This window comes from Manacus candei, unplaced genomic scaffold, assembly GCF_025592945.1.
Source record: "Manacus candei isolate 608988 ecotype Guabito, Panama unplaced genomic scaffold, ASM2559294v1 h1tg000126l, whole genome shotgun sequence".
In the NCBI taxonomy this organism is placed as follows: domain Eukaryota; kingdom Metazoa; phylum Chordata; class Aves; order Passeriformes; family Pipridae; genus Manacus; species Manacus candei.
In genome coordinates this window covers 2,022,914-2,045,890 of record NW_026138174.1, presented here as the reverse complement: position 1 = coordinate 2,045,890, position 22,977 = coordinate 2,022,914, and the positions used below count along the sequence as shown (strand labels likewise).

Sequence of the window (22,977 nt, the reverse complement as noted above, 5' to 3'; positions counted from 1 at the left end):
TTGATCCTAACTGGATGCAGGAAGAGCTGGAGGAGTTCCTTAGGCTGAAAGGAGAAAAAAGGAGCCAAATCTCTGGGGCTTGAGACTCTGTGAATGAGTCAGAGAGCAGCTCTCTGCCCTCTCTTTGCCTTTTCCACAGCTCACCTAACTTTGGAGGAGCAGGGATGCTCCACAGAGGGACAGGCCAGGAGCTCTTTGTCCCTGTTTTCAAATCCTCTTGAGCTTGGAGTGCCCTTTCCAGCCTTGATCCGACCAGCTGGCAGAGTTGGTACTTCAGCTGTGCCCTGTGTTTCACCTGACCTATTGCCCCACTCCTTCTAACAAGACAGTGCACACAGTGACAAGCACTGGGGTGAAAAGGGCACGGAAATGTTCAGCACATCCTCTTGCTGCAAGTCTCACCCTTCCCACCGAGACCATTCCTTGATATCCAGTCAGTGGTTTGTTCAAAACCTGTGGGAGATTAACTGTGGAGACCTTGTCTCCTCTGTCAAATGTGAATGAAACTGGTTTGACCAAATGGCACGAGGTAAAAATGGCAAAGGGAAGCAGATGTGGCTCCAAGAAGCTGAGAAAACTGGCCTAAGCATTTTGAAAGACAGGTCTTATCTAGTTTGAAGAGGGGAACTGAGTAAACCCTGCTTCCAAAAGATAGAAAGGTCATTTTCTGCACCATGGGAATCCACACATTACATTCCCACACTGTGCTTTGAAGAGGGAAATGCAAGCAGCAAAACTGCTTTGGAGGAGAGCACTGCGAAATACCATAAAATTCCTGACCGTGTCTTTCCAAACATCTGTCTCAGTCCTGTTTTATAGGAAAGAGACAGTCAGCTGATGTGTGTTCCCTCCTCAGACTCCCCTTTTAATCTCTGATTTCATAGGAAGCAGAATTTGGGCTGTGCTCAAGTTTTTAAGATTGTCTAAAGCAGGTTGGGGTGGGGCACCTACTAAAACAGACAAAAAGCCACTATTTTAGCAATGTAAAAGTAGCATTTACATTAAAAAAAACCCAGAACAAAAGATGCTTTTTTACAAACAGGCTTCCTACCCCTGCAGACACAATGGTATGTGCAATAACATCCCACTTTGCCAAGAGATTCCAGCAGAAGACACAGTAATTTCAAAAGAAACAAAGTGTAAGTTTATTGGACGCCAACAGTTCTTAGTCAAGATCTAAGTAAAGAAAACACACGGTAGAAAAAGTTGTACAAAGCAGCAATGGATTTACATTACATTAAAGAAAAAGTTACCTTAAGCTATTAAGTCTCAGTCCTAAAAAAAGTAAAAACCCATCCTGGTGTATTGAACAGATATAGAATGTATAAGGTACAAGGTACACAGGATTATAAACCCAGCATCCTTTGTCTGACTTCTATAATCCTTTAAAATGACAAGTGATTTTGTGTAACTAACTGGAAAAATTCTCTAGCAAATATATTGGATAATCCCAATTTTTAGAAACTGTAGGAATCTGTTCCCCTGTACCCAAGCACTAAAAGCGATCCCATTTTCCTGCTTTTTAAAAAGGGACACTGTCAAGAATAAGCCTTAAAATATGTACTTGAAGTGTATTTTTCATGTTACATTGCAAAGGGGAGCTTGTCCTGGTTTTATGCACATATTTGAATTAAAGATGCTGCTGCAGTAGTGGGAAGCTTGTGTCTTTGAAAGATAATGTGTGTTGCTGAGAAGCTGGAAAAAGGAAAAACTGGATTGAGTCCTTTATTCTGGCACAGTGAGAGAAAAAGCAACATGAAAAATCAGCTCAACCCACAGAATTCGGATACATTTTCCAGACATCTCTGCAACAACTGAGGATGCCTGGAGTGGGCATTTTCATGCCCAAAAGCAGCTCAAGTGTTATGACTCAATTCTTCAATTTTATTAATGTCAAGTATTTCTAATACAGGTTAAGTCCATTTTCTGTACCCAAACTTTCTCTTGATAGTGTCCCTTTCTGTAGAGCAGTTACAGTACGGTTTTTCACAAGTCATTTTAAATAAACAAGAATCAATGCCATTAAAAATACTATCAGGCTGTGCTCAGCAACAACAGAAAAAGATTTTTAACACTGATTCATTAACACCAACACTAAAAAATAAAACCAAAAACCAAAACAAAACCAAAAAAAACCACCCAAAAATAAATCCCCAACAAACCCCAAACCCCTAAGCTCGTTTTGATTTTTAATTAAATGTTCTGGTAAGAAAATGTAAACAATTTCATTGAACAGTATAGGCACATGCCAGATTACAGGCTCATGCCAGATATTTGCACCCTCACTGTGAAGAGCCAAGAAATTAGGCATAGTCTGTCCTTATCCCATGGGAGGAACCAGTTTTAACACTGGGAGCTTGGAACAGAAACAAGAGTCCGTGTAGAGCTTCAGAGCAAACCCGCGTGTCCTGCTTGGGGGAAAACAAACAACATCAGGCAAAAAAACCTCCTGGATGTTCCTGCCTAAACAGGAAACGCAGGAAAAGCCTCTTACAGCTGTTTGGGGTCAGAGATAAGGAAATATCTCAGTTCTGAAACACCCCAGACAAACTCTGCAGTCGCCCACTTCACCAACTGCCTCCTTAATTACCTGTCACGGGGTGTTTCTCTCCCCCTTACCAAAAAAACCCCCCCAAAACTAAAGACAGTATCATTCCTGGTTCACATCCTTTGTTTTTGTAAAGCTACATCCAATTCTATATGCAGGTTTTATGGAGAGGAAAATTAATTTTAACTTTCGGTCCCAGGACTTTAAAAAACAAAACCTGTACGTATTTTGCTGCCATTGCTCATTTTCAAGGCTGATCATGGTCCCAATTCAGCAAAGAACTTAAGGACTTTAAAAAAAAATAAATTAAGACTGATCTTAATGGACTTAAGCATAGGCTCAGAGGCTTTGCCAACACGGTGCCTGAAAGGGAAAAAAAGTCCCAAACCAAAATACATTTCATGGCTCAACCCTGCTCCTCTTAAAATGCAACACAAGTTTCCCCTCTCCTTCCACTGAAGCAGGATAGTTCACTGAGATTTATCTGACAGATTATAAAAATAGCAAAAAAAAGAGGAGAATTATAGATTCTAATCTATATATTAAAACATCTGCACATTCCTGTCACAAGTTTTAAGAAAAAAAGCAAAACACTTTTTATATTTAACAAGACCTCTAACTTTGTGTCACTTTAGTACACAGCTATAAAATTAAACAAAATATGCTGAAGACAGGCTTTTGTATCAATAAATTTGCCTTTTATTTTGGCTGTGGCCAAACTAGACACTCTTCAAAAGATCTTTATTTATAAACAAGCACTAACATTTTTTTTTCTCCATAATTTAACTTTTAAAACATATATTAAAGTTATATAAGTGGAAGCATATTTATTCCGTATCCTCCAAAATAAACACTTCTATCAAGGGCTTTTTAAGATACTGTATAAAAGCTAATAGAAAACCAGAACTGCTATATAAACATCTCATATTTAAATTTTAGAGATCCTGAATTCCTTTACTAAACAACAGGAACCAAATTAAAAAAAAAAAACAAACACACAGAACACGCTCGAAGTTGAAAACAAAATTAAAAAAAACCCAACCAAACAAAAAACCCCCCAAACACTGAAGAAAAATTTAGGAGGCTATTTAGGCCAAAAATATTTGATGGATTTTTTAGCACACTAGGAAAAAGGTCAAGGTTTCTGCAAAAATGTTGCACAAGATTTTGATTTAAAGTGTGTAAAATTTCTCATCCTATCACAGAGCAGAATCCCAGTTGGAAGTGAGATGGCTCTGACCCAGCTGAGCTCGCTGCCACCTTCCTTTAGAAAGAACTTTACATCTATGCTTTGAGACTGTTGTGTAATGGAATAATTGAGGAAAACTCAGGAACCGTTTTACAAAAACATGTTCATATTTTATATGCACCGATTTCTTAAATACATTTGAAGGATACTTCGTGGGGCTTGATGTTTTTCTGATTTTTTTTTTTTAAGCCAGGTTAAGTGCAATAACCATTTTAGTTTGAAATTGTTTCTGGTAGGAAAGAAATTTAGTCTTATTGGGTGGAATAAAAAAAGTCAGTAATGGAAATGTCACTATTAAGCAAGTACCTTCTTTAACTGCAATGCCACTTAAAGAGTTTAACTGATATTCAAGCAAATTAGCCTAATCATATTCAGCTACAATTTGCCTGGAAGAGGGCAAAAAAAGAACAATATGTTACTAATAGAAGTGTTCAGTAACAATTTTAGATTTTGGTCAAAAATGAAGCAGAAGAGTCTTGAAACTAACATTGCAAATTTTTTGGTAGCTGGACAAAAAAAAGTCAGGGGTCGGTCCTGAGCTAATTCTTTTAAACTTAAATTACAGGAAAAACAATTAAAAATCTGTTGGAAAAAAAATGGTGGCACACTTGGGCTTTCACTGAGAAAAATCTACTCTGGTGTGTGCCTGATTAAGGATGCCCATCCTCAGATTCTTAGGAATTACATTTGTGCTTAATTTTGATAAATTTTAAGTGTCAGCTTGCAATTCTTCCAACTTTTGAGTTTGGGATACTGAAAGAACAGTCACATACATGGTTACACTCAGAACTAAAGCCTCACTCCGGCTCCCCCTGAAACTGGTGACCAAACTCTGTGCTGGTTTCAGCAGACACGGACTGGGCTCTGACTCAGCAGTGTGGAATGACATCCCCCCTCTCCCAGCCCTGCAGGGGGAAGGTTGGTCAGGATCAGAAACACTGTTTGCATCATTTACCTTCACTCTAATCCATCACCACTCCACCGAGTTTAAATTCCAGCAGAAGAATTTCTCACTGCTGGTTCACCTCACGCTTCTGGGAAAGTATTTCCTTTACTCACAGAAAAATTTGGACCCTTACTACAGCTCCTGGTAAATATGTATGATCCTACTTACACTAAATGCTCCAGTTGTGATTTGAGGTAAAATAATGGAACCGCAGGGAAGTGGTTCCATTATTACCACAATTTTCGACAAATTGGAAAATTGCAACACAGTATCACATATGATAGAAAAGCTGCAGAAAGAACTACTCTATGCATTGTACTCATAAAATGCTGTGATTGTAGTGTGATTTTCTCCTCTGCTTTGAGCTGGATATGCAACGCTTAATACAAATTTCAAATACATACTTCTTCATTTATACAGGTGTCTATATAAATATTTACATTTTTAGGTTCTGTTAAAACATATCTTTGTACTCATGGCCGAGCTTACGACTGTGTTTAGAAACACAGCTCATCTTCTGTCCCTTGATGAGCTCTCTCCTGTTGATTTAATAGTTATACATTCCTTTGTAGTCAGAATTACAAACAGTTGTACAAATAGTGGAAACAAAGCTATGAAACTTGTCTGACGTCCATTCAACCCCAGTTCATGTTACAAACAGTACCATTTGCATTATGATGGCTGTTATACAATGACTTCAGCTACCCAAGTATCCATAGGAAATTAGTCTTTGGGACATTATATAAAGCAAAGTACCCCCACTCTTGATTTTCCTTAGAAACTTAAAATTAAATGGCTGAGAGCAGACTTGCTGCTACTTCTTATATAAAATCTTAGTAATAATATTGCTGACTTTAGATTCTATTTTAATTTGCACAAGTTCCATACAACAATAAAACAATTCCGTGTTCCCTTAAAATAGCAAACATTCGTATCCAATAACATCAGGATTACTCAAAGTTGAGGTTCATTTGTTATTGCTAAAGGTTTCTAAGACCTAAGTCAATACAGCAAGACACTCCATCCACCTCCTCCCTAACTGCCAGTGCATGGCAACCATTTACATGGAGCTCGTGTGTTGGCTTCCTTTTTGAAAACAAATTAACGACGTTGGTTACAGTATTTCACTACTATAAGCTCACAGTTAGAATCCAAATTGTTGTTGCTCTTTCATTTAATATATAACTTTATATATAATACACACGCACACACCAACATCACAGGATGAAGATCCATGCATACAATCCAGATGCAATCGCATTTCAGTGTTAAATGAAACAAAATTTATACTGTTACTATCAGATCCCAGACCACAGGATTTTAAATTACTCTGCTTTCTACCTAATAACCAAGTCAGCTTCCCCTAATCTTCAAACCCAAGCAGCATCACAGATTCCACATTTTTCATCATTGCTTTGATCCTCTTAAAATTTCTAGTCTGTGTGGCAGACATGTGAGACCCTGAACACAGCTTTGTAAGGTTTCTGTTAAAGCTTAATTGTGTGTCTGTTCGTGGCTCCAGAGACTGAAAGCCGTCTTGAAAGTCCTGTGACAGAGTTTGCACATGTATTGTCTTTTAAAAGTGATTGCTGAGAGCGGCGGGGCGTGGTAGAACAGCGTGTCTGACTCCTGGGGCACGAACAACTTCTCAGTAGTACTGGAGCTCTCCGGCAAGCCCGTGGGGCTATCCGGTTCCAAAGGCTGGATTTTGGGGAGCGGCGGGGGCGGGGGTAAGGGCGGCGGGGATGGGGAGTTGGCTGGTGGGCATATCTCAGGCTCCTTGTTCGTGGCCTCCTCCGCAGCCTGCGACATGTGAGACTGGAAGTGGCTCCACAGCCGGAAATTCGTTCGGAAGGCCTTGTTACACACGTGGCAAATAAAGGGCTTCACGGAGCACAGGAGCTCCTGGTGACGCTCCAGCTGCTTGCGCAAGGTGAAAATCTTCCCACACTTCTCACAGGGCCACAAGTTGGCATCCTTCTTGGAGACCACTTCCTTAGGTTCCCTGCTCGTTTCGGTGACCTCGTCCTCGATGTCATCCGCAGGCTCTTCTTTGATCTGGATTTTAAACTGTTTGGAGACACTTAAGTCCTCAGGTAGGCATGAGGAGTCTTCAGAATCAAAGTTGATTTGTTCTGACGAGTCACTGAACACACCATCCTCCTTCGCAGCAACAAAGTTGTTCATTTTATTGGACTCTGACTGCGGGGGCAACCTGGACGAACTGGTTATTTCCCCGTTGTGATCCATGAGAGGTAAGGAAAAGTTCTCTGAAGGAGCCATCGTGTTTTGATTGTGAACCTCAACCTGATGGCGCCAGATGCTGAAGGATGATTTGAAGGTACGCATACACTCGAGGCAAGTGAGCTTCTTGTACTCACACTTGCTTTCGTGCTCGTGCTTCAGCTCTGGAGAAGAAAACCTAAGGCTGCAGTAAGGACAGACAGTGGCGTTCCTACAGAGTCGCTCATGATTTCCCTGTTCAATGAGTGAGGAGAGCTTGGCATTGCAGAGCCGGCACTGATAAACCTCCTTGTTCTCCACTGGGCTTTCAATATGAATGTGATCCTTCTGCTTAGGAGCCTTGTTCCCTCCGATGGGTTTCTCCCCTGGGTGCATTTTTATGTGCTGTTTGAACTGCGAGAGGAAGCGATAAGCTTTCCCACAGTAGGTACAAATATAGGCTCCTTTGGTTCTCGACCTTAAATTCCTCTTGATGACCTGCTGTGCTTGTGAAGCGGACTGGCCCTGAAAGCTCTGCTTGCCACGTCTCAGTTTCACGATCAGAGCTTTTTTGATTTCCCTCTCCCTCACTATGTCGATCAGTTTTCTTTGGAATTTTTCATCCAAGAGGGCGTGAGAACTGGAGGCCGGCGAGGGGTTCTTCACGATTCCATGCTGGGTCTGGCAGTGCGTCCACACTTTGAAGTTGGTGTGAAATCTCTTGTGGCATATGTCACAAGCGTAGGGCTTCTCTGGATTATGATACATGTTAACGTGACGATGAAGACCTGCTGTCGATCTGAAGATTTTAAGGCAGTGTTTGCATTTAAATTTTTTATTTGGTCTTGCTTCTTCCATCTCGCTGTACTCATCTTTACTGACATCAGAATCAGGAAAATCAGCATCAAGGTGCGGAGGGCTTGAGCCTTCCTCAAAGTTCTCTTCTGAGCCAGGGGAACCCTGCTCATCCGCCTTCAGCTTCTTGAACGGCAGCATTCTATCGTCCTGAAACCTCCTTTTTGCTGGAATTCTGCTCGGTTCCTTGTGATCATCCTCGGTTTTAAAAGCAAAGTCTTTATTTGTCGAGGCTGAACCGTCACCCACCGTAATTCTTATAATTTCAGCGGGATCTGAGAGTGGACTGCTCGGTTCGGTTTTTATCCGCACCTCCGAGAGAGGGGAAGCCACCTCCCTGTCAGTGGACTGAGAGGCACTGAAAGACCTAAGGCGATGTGGGTGTATGACCTGTGGTTTCTCATCCAGGACTAACTTCTCCGATGACTCTTTCAAGGATGACTTCTGGGACACAACGTTAAATGTTTTCTGGGAATCGTTAGTTCCCGGTGAGGAGGAGGACGACACCTGTGCAGGTTTTAGGTCAACGGAAGGTGAGTAAATAGGAACCTGGCTGTCCATGGACAGTGACCTCCGCAGAAGACTTTTTACAAGGGGCCCACTTCTGTCAATACTTTGGTTTTCTGGGCCAGACCCACTAGATGGGATGACCAGCCCTAACTTTGAGTAGTACAGCAAATTCCTGTCTTCGCCTTGGCCGTTTCCTTTTCCTGCCTCTCGCAACAAAAACGTGGATTCTGACGCCCCACGCAGAGACAAGACTGGTGGTCGTGGTCTCTTCAGTGACATCTCCAGAGCCTTTCCTCTCAGAAGCTGACCACTGCTTCCTGGTTCGTCGTCTGCAATTTCCTTCTCTGCTAAAGGCATCTGAGGCAGCACCGTGTTCCTTTTCACCAAACCACCCCTGCCCTGATCCTCCACAGTCCCAGAAGTTTCATGAACCTTCGTATAGCCCAAAGGACTTTCTTTCAGCCACCTCCTTTCAGTCAGTGATAAGTTGTGAAGGGTTTCAGTTGGTTTTGTTATTTGTGGTCTGCTGCTAGTTTTGACCGCCACAGAGGGCGAAGGTTTAGGAGTATGGCTTAAATCATGCTGGGTTTGATTTATGCTTTTCGTTTGTGCTTCAACTCTGTTCTGACAGACGATGACACTTCTCTTCTGGGAGCTACTTTCATCTTCATCTTGATACAGTATTTTCTTGATAGGGCAAGCAGGAAAAGGAGCTTGAGGACTCTTGGAAACGATGTTTGTGAGAAAGGATATCCCAAGACTGTAGCCCAGCTCTTGCACAGCTGCCAGACTGCCTTTCTCAATGAACAAGGATGAAGAATAAATGTAGTTCAACACGTTATCAAAAGCATCCGGCTCACAAAAGTCGAGTTGAAACACTGACTGAGACTCGTTCTCCTTGTTTGTGAACAGAGTCTGGAAGTATTCACTGCTGGCAGCCAGAACGTTCTTATGGGCTCGAAATTTCTGGTCTCCCACTATGAGCACAACGTCACACAGCTGTCCCTTGAGACGCTCCTCGTTCAGGGTGCTCAGAAGGGAAATTGCATGTGCTGGGTTTATGTAGTGCAAGAGCCCCTCCATGATTCTGATGCCTCTGAAAAAGAACAACAACAACAAAAGTCGTAGGTTGCCTTGTGTGAACGGTAAGAGGTAAAGCAAACACACCTAATCCCCCCTGTACTACACTAAACTGGCCAAACCACCAACAAATAGTGATTAAGGAAACGGCTTTGTTTGGAGGAAAGGTATGGGAATGAAAACAACACTGTCAGTTCTAACAGATGCACAGGCATGGGAAGAACCAGCTCATCTGACCACTTTCCAGTACCCTTTAAATGGTTGATCTTAAACCAGAAATATGACACCACAAATATGATGGGTGGGCTGTGTTCTTTTCCTGCAATACACAGGGAGGAACAGTTCCCTCATTTCACTCCCTATCTCTGCTTTAGCTTTATGAAGATCTGCTTGACAGCTGCATTGATAAACTTTCAGATCAGATGTCTGAACTTAGTTATACCAACTCACCTTTCTGAGCTTAAGCAGCTCTGACAGTCTCCTGCTGACCAAACAAATTAAGGGGGTTTTGCTGTCACTTTTAATAGGATGATGGAAAGGGCATTAATACTGGGAAGGGAGAAGGAAGCAGGATTATTGTCTGTAATCTAAATTTATCATGTTTGTTTATGCTTAGTAAGTGCTGTTAATTATATACTCCCAGCAATCAAATATGTGCCACCTAAAAAACTGTACTGGCAGGATCTGGGAAATGTCACAGTTTTCACTGAGGTATCCCTGCATTGCTTTGCTCTATCTCTGCATTGCTTTGCTGTAGCTGAAAAGCAACCAGAGAACTGAAGTCCCCATTTTATTCATTAGCAGGAGAGCACTTTATGCCCACATTCCACATATTGAGGAACAGTTAGCCTGGGATGCATCTAGGAGTACAGTGAGCACAAATTAAGCTGCAGTGAAGAAATCTCCAAGTTCCATGTGCTTCAAAACACAACCTACTCCGTACTGCAGAATGTCTCAATAACTCAATATACTGCTCCTGATTGGAGCTTAACAAAAAGAGAATCAGGTTTTAAGTTAGTACAAATCAAGAACTTCTGGGGTAGGAATTGGAATTTATACATCTGTGTACAGTGACACACACAGACAAATCAGCAATATCCAATTTTTTTGTTGTTGTTGTGTTTGGGGTTTTTTGGGGTTTTTTTTTTGTTTGTTTTGTTTTTGTGGACACTCTTTACACTGCCTTCCTCCATGGTGGTATAAAACATGTCAATGATGTGTCTGTTAAAAGCAATTCTCTTCTTTCTACAGCTGATTTGAGAAATTACTCTTTAGTTTATGATTTATACATATAAATACATAGACAATGAAAAGGTTTCAGTGTCCATCAGCTTACAAGCAACACTGTAAAGTTTATAAAAATAAAAAAACAGTACTAAGAGGCTGTAACCCCCTGATTAATAAATGAGGGTGGTAAAACTTACAACAAACGGATACAAGTAAGTGATCAAAGCCTGAATTGGTATTATTGAGAAATGACAGAAAGGGTGCTGCATCTCTGGGCATTGAGCTGCCACTTCTGCATCTGAAGCTCCCAAATGACTTCACAGTGCCATGGCAATAGGAAAAGCAGAATGCTGTCTCCTCACCAAATCAGTCTTTATCTAGTGTTTCAGTGCCTTGCAGTGTCATTTCACAAACACTAATTTATCCTTAATTCACCTCAGATAGTTATAGTTATAATGCATAATCCCCCCACACCTTCATCTAAAAAAAGCAGTGCAGTCACTCTTAATTTGAGAAACCAATCTGGCTTGGTTTGCTTTCTGTGTTTTGCTTAAAAATACTGGGGGGGATGAGGATGGATGGTGGTTCAGTACCCCTCTCCTTTGTGGGTTACACTGCAATTTAAAGTGGTCAGGTCTGAGCAGTCCTAAACCAGTTTCACTGTCTGAGCACCCATTAACACCTGGAGTGTTACTGGAACAACTGTTCCTGGAAGGCATCTTTTCCTTTAGCTTCATCTGGAAGAAGGTGAGTTTGCAAACCCAAGTGATTCATCTGGGATGCAACTTGCAGAGGGTTTATGGAGGGAACAGATCAACGGCGTGCTCAGGGAGCTTGAACCAGAACAGTGGTGTAGAGACACCCAATACAAGCTGCTGCACAACCCCCACCTTCGAGGACAGAGTGAAAATACAGTGTATTAGTCACATATTTTGAAATGTTTTCAAATATTTCACTTTAATCTGCTTTGCCCAAGCCCTGTGTTTTGTGTAAAACTGGCAGAATAAACACCATGTAATTACTATGTGTCCCTTTGTCCATCCTAGCACAGTAACTCAGTGTAACCAGCAGAGATTGGTGGAAAATGTACACATCTAAAGCAGAGCCCAACAGCCACCCATCCTTCTTTCCCCATCCTCCTTTTTTATTCCTAGAACACCTTCAATTCACTACATATAACGTGACAAGAGACAATCATCCCTCCCTTTCATGCTCATGGCACAGTCCCTTGCGTGCAGTGAAGGAGGGTTTGGTGCAATGTAACTGTGTCACTTTAACAGTAACCAAGGCTGCAAGGTACACAAATGGCAGGGGAACAAATTAATCCTGAAAAAGCAGCTTTAATCCTGGTATTTCCTAATTCAACTGCTTGACTTTCAGCTTAGTAGCCTTTAGACACAACAGGCAGAAATAAAACAAACTATGACACCAAGAAGCAAAACCAGAGCTGTTTTGCAGAACCATTTTAAGACATTTACACAGACCATCTAAAAGCCTGAAATGCTTAGATGTGAAAAAAAAAAATCCAAAGATTACCTGAGTAAATGTACAATGTGTTAAAATTTCACTACATGAACACTTTTCAGTAACAAAGTTGTTCCAAGTTACTTCTGCTCTCTCTTGTTCATCTTACCTGCACACTGCAGGTCACTCCTCCTCCAGCTGTGCCAGTATAAATACCTGCAGGCCTGTATGACACAGCAGATCAGACAATAAATAAAACTCCAGAATTATTAATTTTCAAATGCTGGTCAATTTTGATATTAAACCACAATGACTGCATTGGCATAACTGAAGAGGCAGCAACTGGAGCAGCCACAGGAAGACAAGAACTTCTCCCAACAGTGTCCCCAAAGCCAGTGTTTGTCTGTTTAGCCCCCCACAAAAGCTGTGTCTGGCACAGTGTGTAGATCCAGACCTCTGGAGTCTCCTGTAACACTAGATCTGGTTCCAGGGGTTTGAGGACTCTTACTTCTCAGCTAAAGATTACTTTGCCATTAGCTACCTAAGCTCTTTCCTCCAAATAATCTGCTTCTATTCTCTCCAACCATGTTTTCCAGCCACCTTCACTACTGACTGGAAACAAAGCTCTTTTTATTTTCTTCCATGACGTTTGGGTGACATCAAGGAAACAGCAGGAGCATATCAGGAAAACAGAATCACAGAATGGGTCAGGTTGGAAGGGACCACAGTGGGTCATTTGGTCCAACCTCCCTGCTCCAGCAGGGTCATCCCAGAGCACATGGCATAGGATTGTGTCCAGATGGGTCTGGAATATCTCCCACCCTCCCTGGACAATCTGTTCAGTGCTGGGTCACTGCCCAGCAAAGAAGTTCTTCCTCATGTCCAGGTGGAACTTCCTGGGCATCAGTTCCTGCCCGTTCCTCTTGTGCCATTGCTGGGCCCCCCAAGCAGAGCCTGGTCCATCCTCTGCCCCCTCCCTGCAGACCCTACAGACCTGGGGGAGATCCCCTCTCAGTGTCTGCTCTGGAGAGGAGTGTCTCCAGCCTCTCAGTGAACAGCCCCAGCTCCCTCAGTCTTTCCTGGTCAGAGAGGCTCCAGTCTCCTAATTCCCTCCATCAACAGCCCTCTACTGATCTCCCCAAACTAAATTTCAGAAACCTAAGTACCATATTTGGTACAAGATTGCTTTTATTTTATATTTTGAAAAAGGATAGAAAAAGACACCTCTACTATTTCAAAACTACTTCCAGGAAAAAAAAAATAAAAAAGGAAATCTCTACTCAGGAAAGCTCTACTCAAGGAAAGAGCGGAAAGGCTCAATCTTTGGCCCAACAGTTTCTTGGTCTTCAACATCCACCTGTCTTTGAGGTGGTAGTTCCCCTTCCTTTCCTCTGTCCCTTACTGTCACACCTCCTCCTCCCAGCTCTGTGGTACCCTTCTCTTCCTTTCACCAGCTCAGCTGCTCATCTCACCTCCCAGTGAGTTGATTCAGCTCCCTAAAAATGAAGTAGGAAACAAAGCAACAAACAAAATCAATCCAGCTTTTTATACCTGTTGGCTATTTTCTAGGATAGGAGCTTGACACCTCACTGAGAGGTCAGATGAGCATCAGTTGCAGCAAGAGAAGCCACGAAACTGCTCATTCTTTGTCAGGAATTTGTTCCACCAGCTTCACCCACCTGAAATTTCACCTTTAGAAACAACGCAGCCACCAACACTGAAACTTTATGGGCAAGATATTTGTGTGACTGATCTCAGTGTAACAGCTACACACGAGCAACAAATACACACGAGCAAAGAAGAGAAGATGTTGATGTTGCCTCCTGACATCCATTACAAGGACACAGCTGTCAGCTAAAGCTCCATTAACAGAGTCTTGAGGGTGGAACTGGGAAAGACGATGTTCTGAAGCCATTAATGAGATGCGATTTTGCAGCAAGGAGGCGCCAGGGCTGTGAGAAACTGCGGCTGGAAGCAGGGAATACAAGGACGGAGGAGGAAACACACGCAGAGGAGACAGGAACCAAGGGAGACTGAACAGGGGTTTCTTCAGGGAAAACACACAGGAAGCGTGGCGGGGGCAAACCCACTAAGAAAGCAAAGAAACATGGATTACAAGACTCAGTGAGTTCCCGGGGCATCCCCAGGTAAATGCGGGAATGTTGCACTCCCTTGTGAGTGCTTTGCAGAGGATCTGATGGCTCTGGTAATTCAGGTGCTGTTTCGAACACAAGGAAGGAAAAACATCTGATTACTCATCACAAGTCCAGATGCAAAACAAACACACACCGCTTAAGCTTCTACTCAAGGTTTCTATGCAGGGTATTTTTACTGGAGCTTGACAACGGTTTTGGTTTATAAAACATCTCTTCTCCCATCAACAGCCTTTGCAACACACTCTCCCATAGTACATATATATTTACACACTGCCCTACACACCCCCAAAAGCTGTATGTAAAAGCTCCAAACCTGCACAGAAAGACTGTTTGCACTTTTTCTAACTATACACTTAAGTAACCTCTTCCTGCAAGTTTGAGGATTTCTCTCTCCCTGGGTTTACTGAAATGTGATTTCACTGCTATTGCTGTTTCCTGCTGCTGACAATACTGTGAACTCTCTCCGAGAAGACAAATGCTTTTTCATGTACAATAAGTTAGCAGCAAGGAGAGACTCACTACAGTGAAGAGAGGCATAAAATGAGATAAAGAACATGTTTGCTAGTGTGTGAAATTGGTGGACTAATTTCCAACTATTTATCCTCCACACATACAGAAGCAGAAATATAGGGAGAGGAAAAGAATTCTATAATCAGAGAATCACAGAATGTTTTGGGTTGGAAGGGACCTTAAAGATCATCCAGTCCCACCCTCTGCCATGGACAGGGACACCTTCCACTAAATCACATTGCTCCAAGCCCTGTCCAACTTCCAGGGATGGGACATCCACAACTTCTCTGGGCAACCTGTGCCAGGGTCTCACTAACCTCACAGTAAAGAATATTTTTCTAATATCTAATTTAAAATTACTCTCACTTTGAATATTGTGCAGTCTCTCTATCTTGCCCTACACAATGGACAAATAACAAGCAGTTACTCTGACACAGCATAAAAATTCTCTCAGAAATTAGAGGCTACTTTTCATATTCAGATCACACCCTTGGTTTCCCCACCTGACACTTAAAACAGCTCCTCCTGACTTGCAGCAAAGTGTAACATGTCTGAGTAACATCACAAAGCTCCTCTTGTCCTTCTCATTCTTGTTTACAAACCCGCAGCACTAAGGGGGCACTTTCATCTCACTCTCAGTCCAGTCTAACCAGGGATGGCTCCTGCAAGGAGCAGTTGGTGTCTCCTCCACCCCTAAGGAAGGACTGGCTCGTGTCAGAGCAGTAAACCACGGGATTGCACAGCCAAGGGATGTAAGCAAGAGGGCAGGAATACGCGCTGGCTGTGAGCTCTCCTGGTTCCTCCCAAAACACTTAATGAAGATCAAATCACAGTTTGACAAAATACTTGTCCTGGCCTCAATGTCTCAACTGAAAGGCGTGTAACTCACCCTCCAAACTGCTGTGAACTAAATCAAACATCAAAAAGTTTAGAAGTTCAAAAATACTTTTCACTAAGGAGTTCTTTCATTCCCTTGAGCTTTGTGATGTTAACCTTTCTGGCGAGACAAGACCAAAAGGCTTGATGGCCATATAATTCAAAAGCCTACAGAAATGTCATCCCCAGAAATATGACTTTTTTGGTAAGAGATGCATGAAATCAAGAATTTGAAGAAGGGGAGATGTACACCAAACATGTACACTTGTACTCTTTCTACAGGTAGACTTTATAATTTTGCTGGTAATGCTGAGATATCAAATGGAATAATATTCATAACAGTCATTCCTTTACTATTCCTTTACACTTTTTCTTTGTTTAACTGTCCTAATTCAGAATAAATCTTGTCTACAGACTGTTTTTAATTTTTTAATTATTTTGTATAGTCAAAATGACAACCCCCTAATTGTGGGCATATTTCTATAACTATAATGTGGCTTTTTACAGGCATATTTTAGATAGGAAGAGAAGCCAGTTATACCCATATAAGGTACTTTTCTATCAACAGAATTGTGTTTACACAAAGGTTTCTTTTAAAAAAAACAAGATTTGAAGGGGGAGAGGTCATACATTTAATCTGAAAAATGCACAACTAATACAAAAACTGAGCCTAAAAAATTGCCAAGTGAGAAAGTTATGGTTCAGGGAACGCAGGTATCTTCCTCCCACTGAAGGGATCCAAAGAAAATGTCATTCTGCCATCACCAATTATGGGCAAGATACTGGGAAGACAGTCCAGGAAACTGGAAAAGGGGAAAGACAGCAGCAATTTTACCTGAGTTCTACATGAGATTTACAAGGTCAGCATTGCTGAGAATGAACTGCAACCTAAAGATCGCTCACACTGTTCAGTGCTGAGGTGGGATAAACCAGGGATAAGGAGATTAATGCTCCAGGACAAAAAAGGGGGAAATATTTCATCGGTTCCCAAAGAATGCAATTTAATTGTAAACAAACTGCTATCAAAGGACAAGTTTTGCAGCAGTTTTTTTGAAATTATTTGCCCCAAGGATTTTTCAGGCCTTTTCATCACGGACTGTATGGAAAGAATTTGCACAAGTTGTGGTGTTTCACTAAATACAAGAGGGAAAACCCCCCTCAACAACCAGGAGTAGGTGATTTTGAAACTTTCCTGGTTTTTGGTGGGCTGCAAAATGGTGGTGGTGTTGTTGGCAGAATGAGCTTAGGGAGGTCAAAGAGTTGCTCAACACATTCTTTTTTTGTCCATAAAATATGCCTGAACTGTTCCAGAACAACATAATACATAAAGCAGCCAATAAGCAAAGACAACAGATGATTTTTTAAATTTATTTCACTGCTGAACGAAAGAAAACATAAGAGAACTGCTGTCTTTAATATTATCATTAAGGGAAATAAAAAGGAAATATTACAGTACAAACACTAATACTAAATTATAACTATTTTGGGAATGAAACCCCCTCTGCACAGAACATCGTTTTTAAAGCAGTGTTTCCACTTGCAACGAAGGATTTTGCTGCTTCTGAAGACTTTTCTTCCCTTCCGGGGATCTCAGTTGATTAAATGCAACAGACCCCATTACAAAAGAGCTCACTTGCTCAGAAGTTTAAGGAGAGCTGAAACAGTTGCAACTGCAGCGTGTGACTCAGAGCGTGGCCCCTCCCAGCGCAGGACAAACCATGTGCCGGTTACAGCCCAACTTCCTCTCCTCAGCTCCTCCTTCCTCTCCCGGGTGAGCCTACACTTGTTTATCATCACTGTTGGGCAGATAAAATAAACTTCAAAACCCTGAGAGCTATAATGGGAAATTACTAATTTTTTTTTTTTCAGTAACTGCTTCACAGCTCCTGCAGTTCCAACCAAAACAACTTCAGTACAGTAAGAAAGCTCAAGGCTTTATGTGAAGTTGTCCTGTTAAACTCAAAGGTTGGCCTGCCCATTACTAATTCTAAGGAAAGCGTGGTCAGCACCAACTATTTGATTCTCTGTGTACAAGTATTCTCTAGCATCACACACACAAAAAAATCCCCCATGAGCTCATAAAACCTAATTTCTTAGTAATACCCAGCTTCTGGTGATGCAGAGGGTTCTCAGTGTGAGATGTTGAATCCGAGTCAGCTGGCACAGCATCACCCTGGCACTTGGAACCTACACAGCAGGAACAGGAGGCACAAATGTTCGCATTTGTCGCTAAATGTACAGCACAAAGAGGACTTCAAGAACTTCTTAAAAGCTACTGCCTCTTTTTATATTGAATAAGAGGGATAATATGTGCTAGAGGATAAGTTACTTTAAGCATTAAAAAACCCCACCCAACTCACTATGACTTTAATCCTGTTCTGGATCACAGGGAAATGCTGAAATCAGTCAAGAGCAGCACTGAGGGCACAAGACACTCATTTTCAACTCCAGTCCCCAGGGGTTATCTTGGCTCCAGCAGAGTCAGGGGAGCTCCCAGCTGGAGAAATCCCTGAGAAATCCTGGCTTGGCACACACTGTTGCAGCTGAAAACTTCAGAGGTTTGTAATTTGTGACATCTCCCTGCGAGTCCCTACTGAGAACATGTAAATGACAGTTCTTTAAACGTTCACAATCCAGTCAGGGTGGGTGGACTTTCCACGGGTGAACAAAGTGTTCTTATGAGATTTACAAGTGTAGAGCATGCGGGTGAAACACAATTCTGAGAGAAAGGGATCCCCTTTCACCCAAAGGACGGCCACATAATTTGGGGTTTTTTTTGCAAACAAGGTTTATAAAAACTGTTGCTTAAATTCACTCAAAACTTCCCCTCGAGAAGATCAGCATAATGCTGGTGGAAAATTTTAGTCAGAGCAGTCAGTGTGAGCAAAGTCACAAGAGAACACAACAGCTGTCTGTGTTCAGGCAGTACACACATAAAGTGGTACTAGATTTACCTCCAGTATGTATTTACCACTCGTGATTTAATATCAAAAGTACATATTTACTACCCCTGATTTAATATTCCTGTACAGAAATACACTCAAAAAATCTATTTTCATATTAATTTATCTGAGGATAAAAAGATTAATTACAATTTAACTGAAGGATCTTCAGTGTATTCACAAAAAGTCATGAGACTGTGTAATTCATCACAGTCTCTTCTTATATGTACAGCCCACCCATATTTCCACTGTGAGTCCAAGTGCAAAAAAACTCGAGCTATTAAAGCAAGTGCTATTTAATTATTAAGATGAGCTTACTCAGCACATAATGACATTCCACAATATTTCCTGTCTCCTAATATCTCCTTTAAATTACGTTCTTGTGCCGTTCCTTTGCGTGAGCTGCATCCAATCTGGATATAATGTCAGCATGGACTTTGGGAAGGATTACAGTAAAGTTCTCTCTGACAGCTGTGACCATGTAAAACACCTTCCACGGCTTTCTGCAAAGGCACAGCACAGCACTGAGGGTTCCTCCACCTGGCTATGAAATGTACTTCATCCCAATGAATAAACCAGCCCAACAGTGCTCAGACTAGCAAAGCTACCCTTTGTCTACAAAATCACAGGATGGGTCAGGTTGGAAAGGACCTCAGAGGGTAATCTGGTCCAACTTCCCTGCTGAAGCAGGGTCATCCCAGAACACCCAGCACAGGACTGTGTCCAGACAGTTCTGGAATATCTCCACTGAGGGGGATTCCACAGCTTCTCTGGTCTCTGTTCTAGTGAAGTTCTTCCTCACGTTTAGGTGGAAATTTTGTGCATCGGTTCCTGCCCGTTGCCTCTTGTCCCATTGCTGGGCACCCCCGAGCAGAGCCTGGTCCAACCTCTGCCCCCTCCCTGCAGACACTTATACCTGCCTGTACATACAGCTTTAGTACCTGCCTGTACATACACTCCGCAGGCACCTCGCTGGGGGAGGATGAAATGTGCTCTCCCTTCCAGATACATCGGGGAGCATCCATGTCACCGAGGCACAGCCTCTCCCCATGTTTCAGGGTTCGGATCGGAGCCGGGTCGAGAGGTAAGCAAAGGAACCTTCAGTCCCTCACACTCCTCGGGCAGGCGATCACTTGCACCCCTCAGGCGGCCGCTTCTTCGCGCCACCGCTCCCTGGTGTCCATCGGCGGTCCCTGCTGTCCCTCACACCGCCTGGTGTCCCTCACACACACCACAGGTCCCTGATATCCCTCACACCGCCGCTCCCTGCTGTCCCTCACAGACACCACCGACCCCACACACCGCCGGCCCCTGGTGTCCCTGACAGCACCACGGGTCCCTGGTGTCCCTGACAGCACCACGGGTCCCTGGTGTCCCTCACAGACACCACCGACCCCACACACCGCCGGTCCCCGATGTCTCTGACACCGCCGGCCTCTGGTGTCCCTGACAGCACCACGGGTCCCCGGTGTCCCTCATAGACACCACCGACCCCACACATCGCCGGCCCCTGGTGTCCCTCACATCACCTGGTGCCTCTCACAACCACCGGTCCCTGCTGTTCCTCACACACACCACAGGTCCCCGATATCCCTCATACCACCGCCCCGTCACTCCCCTCAGGCGGCTGAGCCCTCCCGCCCGTGCCGGCGGGTAACGCGCTCCCCAGGCGCCCCCGCTGAGGGAGCGCCGAGACCGCGCGTCCCTTCCCAGCCTTCTCCCCGCTCCCGATCCGCCCCTACCCTTTCTCCTCCCCTCCCTCTCTCCCTCCCCCCCGGCTCATGCGCCCTCCGCCCCAGGCGGGGCGGGCGATGTGGCGGCGGCCGCGGGGGCACCGCCCGCCCGCTCCGCGCGCCTGCGCCGAGCCCCGGGCGGAGGAGGGGGGAAGAGTTTCGTAACCGGCGCATGCGCGCGGGAGCCGCATCCCCGCTCGGCGGAGGAGGAGGAAGGAGGGGGGGGGGGGAAGGAGGTTAGAAAAAAAAAAAAAAAAAAACCACCTCAGAGTTACGTCAGGAAAAGACGGATTTGTGAGCCGGGGAGACCCGCGCCGCGCGGGCAGCCCCCCGGGACGGGCGCGACACGCGGGGCCGCTACTCACCCTGTCCGCCTCCCCTCCCCGCTCGCCCCCCTCCGGGGCGCCTCCTCTCAGGGCTCGGCCCGCGCTGCCGCCGCCGTGATTCCATCCATCTTGAATTTGACGTCATCCCACAACCGAGGGATGAGGTCATCGCGGGGAGCGCTCGTCACGTGCGCGGCGCCGCGATTGGCCGGGCCCGGGTGGGGGGGGCGCGGGGGGCGAGGGGGCGGCGCGGCGGGGGGGGCGATGTGAGGGGACGGGGATGGGGAGCGGGGTCGGGGTGCGGATCCCCCCCGCCCGCCGTGCTGACACCGCGGGTGGAACGCGCCCCGGCCGCCTCCCTCAGCCCGTCCCGCGGCAGGGAAACTGAGGCAGCAGCCGCGGGACGGCGGGTGAAGAGGGGTGCGATCCGGACAAAGGGCAGGTCCCTGCCGTGTGTCCCCCGCCGGTGACAGTGGCACTGGGATTCGGGAGGTGCCGCTGTGGTAAAACCCGCACCCCTTCCCGAGCCTGGGCACCGCGTGGGGGGGAACCGGCGGGCAGCGTCAGTTTGAAATTCAACTAATTTAATCGTCTGGTGGTTGGGGTTTTTTTGTTTTTGTTTGTTTGTTTGTTTTTTTCTGGTGGGTTTTTAGTATTAACTTTGATCTTACGGGATTTATTTTTAAACTTTAAGGGGAAGATCCAGCGTGCTTTGGAGAGAAGCCCCACGTCTAAGTGGCACATGTGGCATCCTCATGAGCCACCCCCTCCCGCCCCTTTCCCCTTGAAAGTCACCCACTGACCTCCTCAAGCCGCTCACAGACCCCAAGCCAGTCCCCTGTCCCCCTCTCAAGACACTGATCAAACCCTTCACAAGCCACCCATCGAATCCTTCATAAGCCACCCACTGTTCCTCTCACAAGTTGCCCCCCTGTCCCCCTCACAAGTCATCCAGTGTCCCCCTCACAAGCTGCCCATTGAGCCCCTCACAAGCCACCCCTGACACCCTTGCAAGTCACCCAGTGTCCCCTTCACAAGTAAATGACTGTTCCCCTCCCAAGCCACCCACCATCCCCCTCCCAAGTCACCCACCGTCCCCCTTGCAAACCAGCCCACCATCCTTTACAAGCCACCCATTGAACCCCTCCCGAGCCACCCACCATCCCACTCCCAAGCCGCCCATCGTCCCTGTCACAAGCCACCCACTGTCCCCTTTGCAAACCAGCTACTGTCCCCCTCACAAGTCACCCACCATCCTTCACAAGCCAGCCCCCTGTGCCCAACATTCCCCTTACAAACAGCCCCCCATCCCCTCACAAGACACCCACTGTCCCCCTCATAAGCCAGCCCACCCCCCTCCATTATCATCTGGGAGGCACCTGCCCAGATCCTGATGGGTTTTAGCTCAGACCCTCTGTAACTGCTGTACTCACTCATCTCGATGCAATTTGAAAAATTATAATGGCCATTATCATTGCTTTAGGCTGGCTTCTCGTTGTAATTATCTGCTTTGAATTAAGTACCTGAATAGGGCTTTGTGTGTCAAAATACTACTATTAAAATAGAAATTAGAATTACAAGATTTCTCTTGTTTTTTGTTGAAAGCTAATCTGGCACGTTATCTTTTCATTAAGGGCAGCTCTAGAGATTAACATCTAATCCCACTGTGGTGTTTTCAATGTGCTTTTAGACATCCCACCTAAGTCACAAATACTCTAGAGCAGCTACTAGAATCCCTGCAATGTGTTTAATGATGTGTTTAAACCTTTTTTGGCGATGATTTTTTGCAAATGGGCTAAACCCTGAGTAAGAAAAATGGCGATGTACCTGATTGGGTCCAACTCCTTTTTCCCCTCTCCATCTATTTTTTTTTTTTTCTTTTGTCATTGCAGTCTCTTTTGGTGGTTTTGGAAACTTGTGAAGCTTCCTGTGAAAGGAGTGTTTTTTTTCACCCATGGTCTTGTGCCCTGACGTGAGTGTGGCTGTGCGATGAGCCAGAAGGAAAACCGAGCAGGCTGCTTGGTGTCATCTGGAAAAATTCCCTGCTCTGGTTTGCCAGACAACGAGTGTGTAGACAACTGCTCTGGCACAAGGGCCTGCTGTGGTGATGGGAACAAACAACTGGGAAAGCAGTTGCATCTGTTCCCATAAACCAGTTTGTGCAGTGACACTGGCTGTGCTGCCAGGGAAGGATTTGGGAAACCAACCTAAGCTTGGAAATCTAGCAGAGCCCTGTTAGCTTTTTTTTTTTATATGTGTACTCAGTTATTTCTCAGCCAAGCAGAAACAAACTGATCTTGCATAATTTCTCATCCGTGCTTCTCCAAAAGGG

General features: G+C 44.6%; 1 protein-coding gene across 3 annotated transcripts; it reads right to left on the bottom strand.

Moving 5' to 3' along the window:
• Positions 1–1,121: 1,121 nt before the first annotated feature.
• Positions 1,122–20,799, bottom strand: ZBTB21 (zinc finger and BTB domain containing 21). 3 transcript variants are annotated; one of them, XM_051770798.1, is made up of 3 exons: positions 20,685–20,760; positions 12,272–12,326; positions 1,122–9,427 (listed from the first exon to the last, which is right to left on the bottom strand). In XM_051770798.1, exon 3 carries the CDS (start codon positions 9,412–9,414, stop codon positions 6,238–6,240), a length of 3,177 nt encoding a protein of 1,058 aa, XP_051626758.1. In that variant the 5' UTR covers positions 9,415–9,427; positions 12,272–12,326; positions 20,685–20,760; the 3' UTR covers positions 1,122–6,237. The 3 variants fall into 3 exon arrangements, with proteins under 3 accessions (XP_051626758.1, XP_051626757.1, XP_051626756.1); XM_051770797.1 differs by lacking the exon at positions 12,272–12,326 and having other exon boundaries at positions 20,685–20,799; XM_051770796.1 differs by lacking the exons at positions 12,272–12,326; positions 20,685–20,760 and adding an exon at positions 19,528–20,367.
• Between the last annotated feature and the right edge of the window lie 2,178 nt (positions 20,800–22,977).

Excerpts from the sequence above, each read along its gene's own strand:
- ZBTB21 (XM_051770796.1), bottom strand. The coding sequence starts at position 19,637 with ATGGGGAGAGGCTGTGCCTCGGTGACATGGATGCTCCCCGATGTATCT. Across the intron at positions 9,428-19,527 it reads CGGAGTGTATGTACAGGCAG|AGGCATCAGAATCATGGAGG; the intron begins GTACTAAAGCTG and ends GTTCTTTTTCAG.